The sequence below is a fragment of the Poecilia formosa genome, unplaced genomic scaffold (genome assembly GCF_000485575.1).
Source record: "Poecilia formosa unplaced genomic scaffold, Poecilia_formosa-5.1.2 Scaffold126, whole genome shotgun sequence".
Taxonomy (NCBI): Eukaryota; Metazoa; Chordata; class Actinopteri; order Cyprinodontiformes; family Poeciliidae; genus Poecilia; species Poecilia formosa.
In genome coordinates, this window is record NW_006800065.1 from 766,981 (window position 1) to 780,837 (window position 13,857).

Here is a 13,857-nt window from a genome sequence, read left to right on the forward strand (position 1 = left end):
TTTTGCACAGGAAGGCAATGGCCAGGCTCGCTAGTCATCATTCAGCTAACTTTATGTGCATCTAACATTACGTAAGCTCATTTGTTTGGAAAGAAAACGGTGCAAAGTTCTTTGCCTTTTGTTGGTGTGCTGCCATGATTCTAACACACACAGGCATGGAGCTCTGCACACCAGCATGTCTCCTCGCTGCTGCACAGGTGTAAAACCAGCCTGAGCATCTTAACATTCTTGTTGTATTTTAAGCCTACTTGAAAAAACACCTTATGACATGATAACAATGGATTATACAGTTGTAGCGGCTGAAAAATATGCAGTGGACAAAGGGCACAGACACAAGAAGTGCTGTATCAAATCGATGTAAAGATAGCAAAGTTGGTCACTCCAAGGTAGAAAGAAAAAAAAAAAAGAAACAAAGAAAAAACAAATAAAACACCTTCCGGTCCAGCAGCTTGGATGACTCTGTGGCAATGCCCCCAGCCACATTTTAATTATTGAAATGCTCAGTTTGAATTTTAGCAAGTCATGTTCACCGTCTCTGGCTGGTTATTCAGGTGATTAATCATTTAAATGAAATTATCTAATAAATTGACCAGAAATAGTTTTCAGATATCAACCCTTGATAATTTTAATAGTTGAAACATTGACATCTGTGCTTTGTTTTCATCCTTCATGTATACATTTCCATTTGGAGGTAGGATTGCACCAGACAGCAACTTTAAAGCCCCCTAGTTCATCTAGAGAGGTGGCAAAGTCCTAAAGCAGCATTTATTCCTGCTCTCGGAGACAACTCTGGAGTCAGACAGGGTTTTGTTGACACCAAAAGGCTCTGGAGCTGTGGACACCCAGGAAGACAGCCTGGTTCTCTTAACAGTTGAGTGCCCACTCTCTGAGCCAACGCTCTGTCTAGCTGACCCCTGGAGGCCCAGTTCTGAGCAGTAATTAGTTCTGCTCTCCCATCGCAAAACTTTCCTGCTTCTCCAAACTCAGAGCATCAAGCTGGTCACACTGACCTCTACGCCAGACCAGACCGTAACTGCTTCCCACAAGTTCACTTAAAATATTGCTGAAAATAAAAAAATAAGGATCAAGTAGTTTTTTGGAAAAATCCCGAAGGACTGACTGAGCCCTTCTGTTAGACAAAAAGAAAGTTACTTATCACATATTCATTGTCATAAAACTTAATAGTTTGAAATTGCTGTTTGGTTTTGGCTAAAGGCAGAAAGCTTTATAATAGCCGGGTCGCAATAAAGTGTCAGCAGGCATATTTCATTTGATGCGAAAACAAACTCTTCTGGCCTCTGTCTAATTACTTAGAAGAATTTTGCAACCATTCATAATTATGTCTGCACTTTTGACAGCTCCATCTGTTTTCTTAAAGGAGCTGAGTTTGTGATAAAGTGTGTCAGTGGCTTGATTTAGAAGGTGACTTGCAGTGATGTATTTAAATTAAATTTGTATGTTGGGAATTCTGACCACTAGAGGGCTGGGAACCAGCCTCAAACAAAGCTTCTTGTAACTACTAACTTGTCAATTAAACATCTGTGCAACGTAAATAAAAGTATCAGAACTGGGGATAATCACGTGTTCACTTTGTTACATTGCAGCCCCGTACTCCATTGTGTTTACAAGGATTTTGGGTGATATACCAACACAACTTAATGCATAATTGTGAAAAGAATTATTATTTTTTTTTTTTATAAACTACAAATTTTAAAACTGTACCATGCATTTGTATTCAACCCCTTTTACTCAGGTATTTCTAAATAAAATCCACTGCCACCAGTCCCTTCAGGTTATTTACATAGTAAATAGAGGCCACTTGTATGTAATTTGATCCCAGTATAAATACAGCTGCTCAGCGAAGGCCTTGTGTGTTTATTAGAGAACATCGGTGAACAAACAGCATCATTGAGACCAAGAAACTTTGAACTGCATTGTTGCTGAAATGTGCTATCCAAATAAACTTAAACTTGGAACACAGTGGAACGGTCAGGGAGAAAGTTGGGGAAAACCTTGAAGCAATGTTTGACTATTAAACAACAGCCAGGTGAGACATTTTGTTGCTTTGAAGCACTCATAGCAACAAAATGCTATGAGTGCAACAAAATAAAGGAGAGAGGCAAGAAAAAAGCCAATTTTAAGATGACCATAAATACTTAAAACTCTCCATAAGCCATTTAGAGGCTTGGTAAACACGTGGAAGAAGGATCTGTGGGGAGAAAATACCAAAATATACCAAAATGTCTTGACCAACGTGAACAACAAATAACCCCAACACACATTCACATGGTGAAACACGGTGGTGAGCCGTGGCCAACGTCCAATTCTGACTGAGCTTGAGCGATTTTAAAAACAATGGGAAATGTTTCCGTTTCTTAATGTGCACAGCTTTCAGAAACATACTGCTAAATGTCTGTCACAGAGATGTAATTTTGTGTTTGTGAAGCAACTAAATATAAAGACGTTAAAGGGGTCTAAATAGTTTTGAGGCACAATACTTAGTGTAAAAGAGGATTAAAATCATTTATTACAAAAAGGGGAAAAAATGACCTCAGTTCTCTAAGGTGAAGGTGGGAAGTTGGATTCTGTAGATTTTTGATTGTTCATCCTTCTTATCAATAAGCCTTTCTTTGTGGCCTAATTTGTGGCCTAAAAACTGAAACTGACCCTGCTCTACGAAAATAAGATGACATGATATGATTTAAAAGTCTTTCATGTCTGCAGTAAAGAAAATGATTTTGATGCTAGCAAGCTATCTTTATGTCTTTTGCCTGTTTATCCGTCACATTATGTCTTGTAGTTTGTTTATTGCTTGTGCTGATGTATTTACTTCTTAGGTTTTGTTTGTAGTTGTTTTATGCTTGTGACCTTATTTTAGCTCAGATGTTGGCTTGAGTAGTTGCAGCTGCTTCAGAGCTGAGTTCAGATTTATTAACAATGAGCACATGCAAACTGATGGTCAGAGATAAAATTCACGGTTTAAGTTTTTTTCTTTCAAAGGCTTTATGATTACACATTTTCATGGACTTCTAAGCAAGATCCCAGACATTACTCACATTACACACATTGTTCAATATGGTCTTCATCACAACGTTTTGAGTCTTAATTATTCCTTTTTTCTTTTGAAATGTATTCTTCAATGATGGGATGGGTCTTTGTCAGCATCCAGAATGCATCATGCATCCTGAATACTTTTTACGTCTATCAGATGGAGTCCGTCTGTGGGTTTGTCATCGTCATATTTCATTGTCCTGTCTTCTCCAGGCTTCCTCTCCTTTGAGCTCTGAGATGGAGGGCGGTGAGACACAGACGTGCCGCCCTATGGACGACCTGATCACAGAGATAAAGGGAAGAAAGACAATCAAAGATAAAGAGAATAAAAGAGATGACGAGATGAAAGAAAGGATCGCTGCGTCACTGACTGAATTGCTCATTAGATCAGAACAGACCACATTTTGAGAAACGCCCAATGTTAGGAGACGACACTGCGGTGTGCATCTTTTCCCATCCAAACTTTCCGTCTGCCTTTGGCTCCAAACACATTTCTCCACTCCTGTTCCGCAACACATTTTCATGACCTTTACAGAGGCCAAAACACAGTGTTAGAGAAAGTCTTGTGGCTACTGAAGCATACTGTGACGTATATGATACTAGAGGGCCATACATTATCCTGTCACTGTCTGTCAGTTACCCATTACCTCCCTCCTTGCTGAAGACCCTCTTCACTGAAGAGCTTTGTCAGTCTCAGCATGTACAGCTAGCCTAACAGTTTAAATTCAGCATCTGTGGTAGTGGTCCTCCTGGAATTTGAACTTACAGTGTGACAAGGTCGCAAGATAAGATGTAGTGGTATTGGAAATAATAAATACCATTGGTCTCCTGATGAGGGATGAGGTGACTGTGTGGCCAAGGATGGAAACCAATGGTTCAGTGTCAAATCTCAGAAAACAGACCAACGCTCTGGAGCAAATCTTCAGGCCCTCTAAGCAGAAGCAGAAGTCTGCTTCTGGTGAGACAGAGTGGCTTCACAGAAACCCACACGAAGCTTAAAGGGATGGAGAAGAGCGAGGTGAATGAACAAGCGGGGAATGACGCAAAATCTGCAGGAATGAAACGGATAAAGAAGTGTTAGAAGGAGACGGATGTATTTCATGAACCATTCAGCGCCTTGCCCCATCACCCAAGTTATTGTTATGTCTGTCCATCTGGCGTATAAACTATATAGGCCAGAAGGAAGGAAACGGCCTAGGAAGAAGGATGAGAGCATGATACCTCCTCTGCTCAACTATTATTCTTTGTTAGCCAGTTTTTTTAGCACTGCTCAACCTCTATGGTGGTTTTCATTAAGAAAGGAATCACCTTGGGTTTGCCAGGACCCCCTAATCAAAACCAGACGTGTTGGAGCTTTTAATTGAAGCAAGATGGACCTCCACGTTGTACACAACTAGCTAAATGTGACAACTTATCCCATCACTACAACAGTGTTTCCCAACGGAGCGGAGAGAAAAACATCCTTTCAGTGAGGGGAAATCTAGAGGTTTGTTAATATGGCTCTGGTTTCAGAGGGCTGTTATTGTTGAAACAACTCCAGACTATTATTTACAACCACATGAAGCTCTCTTTCTGCATTGCATTACTTGCATTGTGTTATAGCGTTTTCATTTTCTCACTGGGTAATGTTATGTCCATTAGAGCAGTGTTTGCTTCAAGCTTGGGAGTTCCAGCCTGTGTGTCCGGTATTAAAATAGCTCTTTGGTCAGCGGAGCTTGCTTTTAGATGAAAGAAAACCAAAGTCTGAATGAAAACGACAACCTCAGAGTCAAGGATGGGTTTTTCTTTTTTGTTTTTAGCCAAAGCACCAGTTCCATTTTTGCTGTTAAAAATGCAATGTTCTCATTCAGATTTCAGCTTTTATATAACTCAAACCACTCCTTTATTTTATAAGTTTTAAAAATGTAAGAAAATAAACCATCTACCAGCCACCGTGTCTTTCACTCAAAACTTTCTCACAAGCCACTATAAGTGTGTGTTATTTTGAAATATATTAATAAATTGGAAATGTGGCTTCACCGGCTCCTGCTGTGTGCTTCTCTTTTGTTGCTCATTTCCTTCTCAAAGCTCCCTTGATGTGGGGCTTGTTTTGCTGTTTTAGAGGAGTGTGTGACCTCAGTAAGTTATTACCCCGGCCCCTAACCATACACGCTCTCTGACCTCTGAGATCAGTAGGCAAAATGAAATCACCTGGCTTGGTTGGAACATAAAATGATGTTAAACTTTTAAGTGAGAAATCTGAAAGTCATACATCTTTGATTATTTTATGGACAGAACAAAAAAAGTTATCTGTTTAGACATTTCATGAAGCTTTGTGAATATGTAAATCCAACGGGAGTATGCTGAATCCACTGGAATGAATGCAAGAAACATGTAATCACCCACAAATTGTTTCCCACCCAGGCAGATTTATACAAGGCTAAGTCAATGAATTGTTTAGCAGTAGGAATCCAGAGTCTCCAGGGCCATGACCACAGGCATGAAGAGTATCCTCAAGAGACAGAGATAAGAGATGAAAAATTAAAGAGACGCTGCAGATGAATTTCAAACCTTTTATTATCAATGCCTAGTCAGTGAAATTACTGTTAATAAATCATCTTTCTGTACACCTCGGAGAGCAAGCTTTAAATCATTCAGAATTTTATCAGATTTTGTCCAGGATTTTTGGATTTGACCAACAGAATGCTTCTAGTAGGTTTGTACATAAAATCTTGTTTACTTCTGGAAATAAATTTTGGATGTGGGAATTACATCACATCCAACTTAACTACAGCTATTGTTCCACTCACTGGCTAAGCTTCCTATCATTAACAATGCAAGCTAATAATGTTTTGCTGTACAATACCATCACTGGGTGTGGCTTTCTGAGATCCCAATAAATAAAATACAGGTTAGTGTTTTTTTTTGATTGTTCTTTTTTTTACTCCTGCTACCTATTTCAGGAAAAAGGGTTGCTGCAAAGACACTGACTAAAGTGCCGAGCCTCTTACCTACCAGTATTTTTATATTTGGCCGAAAATACCAAACACTTTTTGGCAGTATTGCAATGTCTCCCGTCTGACGCATACTTTCACTCTTTTGGAATCCTGAAAAGGCAATAATCCTTCCTCTTTAAAGCAGTCGTGTTTTGAAATGTCAGCATGAGCAAAGATGGGAAAAAGTAGAGAGAAGGAGTGGCAGAAGATGGGACTATATATCACCCATCTGGTCTCAGAATCCTCTGGATTCAACAAGATGAACTGAAAAGTTTCGATGGATGGATGGATGGATGGATGGATGGATGGATGGATGGATGGATGGATGGATGGATGGATGGATGGATGGATATAACTCTTCAAGACAGTTGGAAATACAAATATTTTTCCATATTTTTCATAGATCTGAAAAATAAAATACTTAAATCAAATCCCAAACTCTCCAGACTTCAGGAACCCTGTTATTCCCACACAGAGGGCTGCATTGCAGCTGGGGGTAAGCAGGGGCAGTCATGGTAGGAGAGGAGGGATACAGGGAGGCCCAGTGTAGAGGGGCTGATTATTAGTAAAAAGAGAGAACAAACTAAGGGTTTCAATATGTCCCACAGCATTTTAAAGAAAGACAACTGAGTTAGAGAAGCCAATTTAGTGTGCCACAACAAGAGTGTTTGCATTTTCAAACTGTTATTCTAACCAACTGTTTATACTGCCATCTTTAAGCCCTCATTTTGCTCTCTGCTGCCTAAAACCTCATCCCCTAACTTCTTATGTCCCAAGGAGGTCATATGACGTGAAACATTGAAGCTTCAGCAGGTAACTTGTATGAACCATATGCTTTTTATTTATTTATTTTTTTACATATTTGTTCAAACTGACACTGAAAGTACATGAGACAGATAATATGTGCAAAAATGAACTCCTCTGCCGTCTCTCAGTGCTCCCAGTGCTATCTGCAGAAATGCAGCGCTCCTGGTCAGGACCAATCAATCAGAGCCAGGAGGAGGGTCTTAGCGCTGTCAGACATGCATGTATATGCTGCCTCCACCCCGCCCTGCAGCTCAGTGTGCTATGAATGCGAAGTCTAGTTAGCATTGCCACCGATGGCAGCAGCTAAACAGTTTTCCTATAGCAGTAAGATGCTTCTCTGCCAGTAGCACAGATGCAGCAAACCAGCAATTTTGAGGTTGTAACCACAGCTTACACTGAGCAGCCCACACACAAGCATGATGGACATTAAGACACTCCTCCTGGCTCTGAATTTTTACATTTTGATATGGAGTGGTGTATTTCTGCAGATAGCAGTAGGACCACTGGGAAGAGACAGAGGAGCTCAGATTTTTCATAGAGTTTTAACAAATAGGTTAAAAAAAACACATTTTTATAAAATTAACCTTCTGCAGCTTTAACTGTCACCTCCAAAAGGTTATGTGAGGACGTTGGTATCCTTACATTGGTATTTGTATTTATGTAGGTAACTGAAGACTAAAATTGTAATACCTTTACATTAAGAGGCTCCTGGTGAATCCTAAATGTGGATTATAACATCTTGATCAATGCAGTTTTGACTAATAGGGTTTTTAACTGCACTCATCTCCTGATCTCTAAGATTTTATATCAGCTGCACTGCCAATCATGCTCATCTACACACTGCTTGGTTTTTATTATATAATATTGCATATTATATTGTCAGGACCGTAACAGGTTTGACAACAAACATTTTTTTTTTCAAAAAGCTGCCTACCTTCAAAAAGCTTCAAAGGTATTCTCAAAAAAATAAGAGAATAAAAGTTCCAGTGAAAGCCACACATTTGGGGAAATGTTACATTATGAATAACATAGTATGCAAGCGTAAAATCCTTCAAAGCCAAAGGTGTTGACTCAGTCAAAGGCAGCTGAAATATTGCAAGCTCTCATTCAATGAGTCATTAAAAACATATATACATTCAGCGCGCTTGTACCACACACAGCTTCAAAGCATTTGGTCAACCATATGACAAGAGGAACTGCACTCCAATTGGTCAACAGACCGTGCTGCTGCTGTGTGTGAAACATCTTTCAGTTTGTTCTTTAAATTATGGTAAGGGTAATGACACAGACAGTGATGACAGCAGTCGGGTCCCACCAAAGCCCCCCAATATCATCACAATCTACTGGCAACAAAATGAAAGCAGAGCGGCTCCCGGAGTCATAAGCGTACAACAAACAAGAGCAGTCTAAAGCGCTTCCACATTTATCTTGAGATTTTTGATCAAAACAAGGAGTGGCACGGAAACGTTATTGATTGCCTCCCACTCCTTGTGAAGTAGATGGGCCAAAAACAAATAAATCGTAGTCAAATGTAGTTGTGGTTTAGGCACAGCATGAGCAGACTTCTGAACTCCCCTTTAAATAAAAGACCACTGAGCATGTGACGGCGCGAACAATCAAACCGCCCGATGATGACTGAATGCCAGAATACTCAGCCGACCACAAAAACGCATTAATATTATATATTATGTTTACGAAAGAGGAGGAAGCAGCTCATAGACAACTGACTTCTTTTGACACGAAACACCCGCTCAACTTCATTGACTATGTCTCATTAGTCTGGATTCCTTCCACTGTGCTGGAGGGACCCTTCCCAACTCTGAGCCGTTAAAACAAACAGGGAGGTCCCTGAGCACGGTGCTTTTGGACAAAGGTTAAAGCAACATCCTCGAGCACTATTCATTTCGGAGAATCCATCCCGCTCGCTGGCTTTGATCCTCTCTCGAGCCCTCTGCCCCTCGTTCTCTGTTTCGTACTCAGATTAGGTAACGCCAAAGTTGTTTTTGCGAAGGAAAGAGCGCAAAGGAAAGCAAAGTTCATTGTGAAGACTAAAGGAAAGGATCTCTGCGAGTGGTGACTTACAGCCTGGAGCTGAACCCGCAATGGCAAGTGCAAAAGAGGCATGAGAAGTTAATCAGCACCCTAATTTTTTTTTTTTTTTTAAGGAGTAATTGTGACTGAAGTTCAGCTGTTGAAGGCCCCTGAAGGAAGCCTATCCCTCAGGCTGTTTACCTCCACTGAAGCTGTTTACTTGACCCTCTATGATTTACAGGCATAACCAAATAAAAACATCCAGCAAAGTTCAAACAGCTAGTGACGCATTAAGGGTGTTATAGAGGGGACAGTACTGTGTTCGATGATGGCTCACAGCTGGACCTCCCCACGTCACCTAAAGCAATGAGGATGAACTAAGCAGACCACATACCCAAAGTTGTTCTTTCCCAGACACTTAAAGCTTCTTTTAACTGGGTGCTGATCAAAATGTTCATTTCACTGGAACTCTGTATAATACAATAATTTAAGAGGAGTCTTTGTAAATTAGCTTCGAGTCCCTGATGTGAGCACATAAAATCGTGTACCAAGTCTGGGGCATATTTCATCATATTTCAACATTGTTAGCATTTGGCCATTTGTACAATGTTGTTTATGTTTTGACAAGGGGAGCATTGTTGTGTAGCAACGGATCCATTTACATAATTTCTTGATGTTGTAAGCACTTACATAATGGGCCCATTCATTTGGATTGAACTGCAGCTCCCTTCAAGGCCCCTGGACCTGCAAACAACCGGACACACACCCAAACGTCTGCTGGCTCGCACCGTTTATCAGAAACCTACATCTGCCACACGTCGGGATGGGAAATGCCGTCTTGAGAAAATGGATGTGGGGAAAGCGAGCAGAGGAAATAGAAAGAATCGATTTCGTCTCATATACAGTTGCAGATGTACCCCAGCATATGTTGTGGATCATGTGACATGCTGTGGACACATGTTAGGCAAATGAGCAGCCAGAACAGGATTTTGTTGTGGCTACTCCTGAAGCAGAGGAATCATCTGAGAGGGCATAGTTTAGATCATGTTCTCTCAAAGAATGATGTCATCCCTTTTTTGAATTAGCGGCTCGGGTCACATTTGACCTCTTCATGTACTCGTGTACTCCCGGCAGGAACACATGTGGCTGAAAAACATAGTAAAATAAATGGCATCTTGCCTCATAATAAAATAGTCTCTTTGTTGAAAACGAAGTAATTGTTGACAACCTTTGCACTTAATGTTGGTATAGTTTCAAAGAACACATTAAATCTACGTTGGCATCCCTTTGTAGGTGCCATTTATTATTGGAAAACAACATTGTTCAAACATCTAACAAAATTCCTCACAAGCTTCTCTATTCTTTTTCATTTATTTGTCATTTTACAACCACACATTTAAGTGTATTTTGTTTAAATTTTAAGTCATATACCAGCACAATGCAAGACATGATTTAGACAAAAAGAGATTGATAAAAGACCTCACATTTGTTTACACATAAAGACTTGAAAAGTGTGGTGAGAATTTGTATTAAACCCCATGAGTCAAAACTTTGTAAAACCACACTTTGCTGCAATCAAAGCTAAGCCATGTCTCTACCCGCTTTGCCTATCTTGAACCTGAAAATGTGTCTCATTCGTGTTTGTAATGTAGCTCAAGTTTGATCAGACTCCATGGACCCAACAGCTTTCAAGTCCTGCCACAGATTAAATTTAGGTTAAGGCTTTGGCTTTCCCCATATCATATAAATCTAAATGTGTTTTTTGTCTCACTGTTGGAGTATGAACATCTGCCACACTATTCCAGGACTATGCCCCGTCTGTGACTCCATCCTTCTTTCCATCATCTCTGACCAGCTTCCTTGTTCCTTTTGAAGAGTATCATAACCGCAGCGTGATGCTGCTGCTGCTTCACGGATGGTGTGTTCAGGGTGTTGGAAATTATCCTTCCATCATCCACAGTGAGCAAAAACGCAAAACTGCACTAGAGACGCATCATGGAGCCAAAGTGGCGTTTATGTTTTTAATATTTCTAATTCATATATTTAACAGGGTCAGTGAAAACTGATGAAGCTGTTGCATCTGTTGGAAACAACAGTTGAAACCACAGATCCCAAACCTTGGAATATCCGTCCATGGCGCTTCACTCTGGTCGCACTGACATGCAGCAAAGCTCCCTCATGATAAACATTCACAACTCTGATGTTGACAACTGACAACAGATTTCCCTTGGGGCATCCACTGCAGGTCAAACTATAACCCCGTAAGGTAATGTCTAGGGATTTCATTCAGCCTACTGAATGTTTGAAACATTGTCGCTGTTGTTCTTTGTAAAAAAAACAAAAAAACATACATATATATATATATATATTGATTTTAAAAGGGAAATAAATATTTGCAGACACATAAAATGACAACAGTTCTTGATTTTTGACCCTGATATTTCAAAACCGCTAATCACTTTCTGAGTTAAAAAGCAACTACTATTAGGTTTTGAAACATACTAATTAAGATAGCTGTTCTATGAAAACACAGATATGATGTTCTTAATGCTTTTAGCACTCTTTGTAGCTAACTTATGCAATTTGTCAAGGGGAAAGGTAAGTGAATCGACTGTGTGTTCATTTACAAAGAAATAATCTGTGTGAGAATTTGTGATGTGGCAGCATATCAATGCACTTGTGAAACTAAGAAATTCAAGTAGTAGTTCTGCATCCCTCTGAGTCAGAATGCTCCTATTTTTGTCAATATTGTGTAACTGACCAGAGGAAATCCTACAAATTTGCTTTATTTGCAAGTTAGGAGACACACACTGGTCAAAAGTAATATTTTATCAGTGTTATGAAATGTGGCGCCCTTTCACAATTAGTTCAGCTACAAATGTACAGACAGCAGTTAAGTTTAATGCTGACAAGTCGGTTTCGGTGGTACCAGAATGTGGAAACCAGCAGATGCAGTCTCTTTAGATATAGAGTGACAAGGAAAAACAGCAGAGGCAAAGATAAAACTTTAATTCTCAAATAAACACATTAGGGATAAGAGCAGTCAATAGGGACCCTATTTGGACTAATGAGAAACTTCCAGCTTTAGAATTTCACTTCAGATGGATGTTGTAATTTTGCTCACCAGGACACATTCTGGTAATTACCTCAATTTTCCATTGTAAATATTGTCAGTGGAAGGTTATTGAGTGTTCAGAATAACCAATAAGAACCAACATGATTGTCTTGGCACTGTCAATCATGCTCGTGTACGTGCTACTCACACCCTTTCTTTGCTCTCCTCTACACTACTGCCAGTTTCCCAGAGCAGAGTCTGCCACAAATGGTCATGGCTACTCCTGACAGCAGAAAAACAGTTTTCCTGGAACAGTAAGTTGTTTCTGCGCCATCAGTACAGTGAGTAGCACCTACACAAAGTAGATTGACAGCACTAAGACCTCCGTCCTTGCTCTGATTGGTTGTTTCTGACCAGGAGCAGTGCAGGAGTATAATTATATATTTTTTTCCCACAAATTTTCTATCCCATATTTACATATTTTAAGCAAATATGTAAAAAGCATTTTTTTTATGATAACCATCTGCCACTTACATAAATAAATAAGGTATTTAAGATGAATATATGTGTACCAATCATCAATGTACAGAGCTTTTTTCTGCAGCATTAACAGTAGTAAAAACCCAGGCATTCCCTCCTGAGTAACACTCTGTTTTTCCTCCAGGGGTAACCCTGAGATGTTTTCAAGACAGAAGGGATATGCATTCCCTTCAGCAAATTCAGAGTTTGGCCAGAGGTCTTCAAGAGTATTACATAGTGGGCAAACCTCCAAACAGAGGGAGTCAGGAGGTGTCCCGATCAGATGACTGAACTTCTCATGTTATCTTAAAGACTGAACCTCCTTTCGGCTGATTGTATCCAGATGTTTGTTTTTTTTTTGTTTCTTGGTCGTGATCCAAATCTCATGATCACAGGTGAACCCGATGAATTGAGACCTTTTTCTGTTTTTTGGCTCAGCTCCTTCTTTAGTGCCTCAGACAAGAGCACCTGATAACCAGAGATAACGCCTCGCTTGAAATCAGAATATAACTCCACTGTACAGTAACGGTCATGGCTTCAGGAAGTCAGAATGAGCTCATTTGCAAAAACAGAGGATGTAGTTTTGTGTTGTTGTTCATGTGGTTGCTGTTTTTAGATTCTGTAATGTTGTCAGTAAAATATTGTGGATAAGCTCATCTCATCCCTCAGTGTGTGTACTCTTCAATACCCTGACAAAGATGTATAAATGCAACTTTACAGTCATTTGGTGTTTCGTCTCTTAGAAATGTACACCCATGGTTGGATCCTTAAAATAGAAGAAAGGAAGAAATTAAATTAAAGGGGGAGGAATGAAATGAATAGAATACTAAAAATACATAGTTACAGATGCAGTTGTTGTTCCAAGGTCTCCGCTGCACTAGCACACCTTCTTAAACAAAGCACCATCAAAAAATGATCATCCAACCATAGGCACGCAGCTAAATTTGGACACTTACAAAGTGAAAAGTGCAGACAACAGGAAGAAAAGAAAGGTAGGAACATTGTGAATATTAATCATCATAATTCTCACAAAAACACCAGCATAGCTGGTGAGGAGCTAAAATCTTTGTTTTGTTTGTTTTTTTGTTGTTTTTTTTTCAAAGTAGTGGTAGAAATACAAAGCAATCTTACAGCGGAACACTTATAAAAATATATCTGACATCACTTACCAAGGCGTATCCACATAACAAGCAGAGCCCTGTTTTATTCTGAGAATGTGATAGTCTGACACTCTGCTTCACTGTTGAACCCTCACTCTTTTTTTTACCATTATGCGTAATCACACACACACACACACGCACACCAGCACAAACTACACTCACATATACAGAACTGTGTTCTCAGACAAACACCACTGACGGGTATTCCTGGTGTGGTTGAAGGGTGGAGTGGGGAAAACAGTGGACCAAACCAGGTTTA

General features: G+C 39.8%; 1 protein-coding gene across 1 annotated transcript in view; it reads right to left on the minus strand.

Annotated features, from left to right (window-relative positions):
* Nucleotides 1-2,110: 2,110 nt before the first annotated feature.
* Nucleotides 2,111-13,857, minus strand: part of mrpl23 (mitochondrial ribosomal protein L23) — a 111,151-nt gene continuing 99,404 nt past the window's right edge. The window contains exon 5 of the mRNA XM_007561421.2: nucleotides 2,111-3,330. Within this exon, the coding sequence (XP_007561483.1) occupies nucleotides 3,244-3,330 (87 nt within the window). The 3' untranslated portion in view covers nucleotides 2,111-3,243. The remainder of the gene's footprint in view (nucleotides 3,331-13,857) is intronic.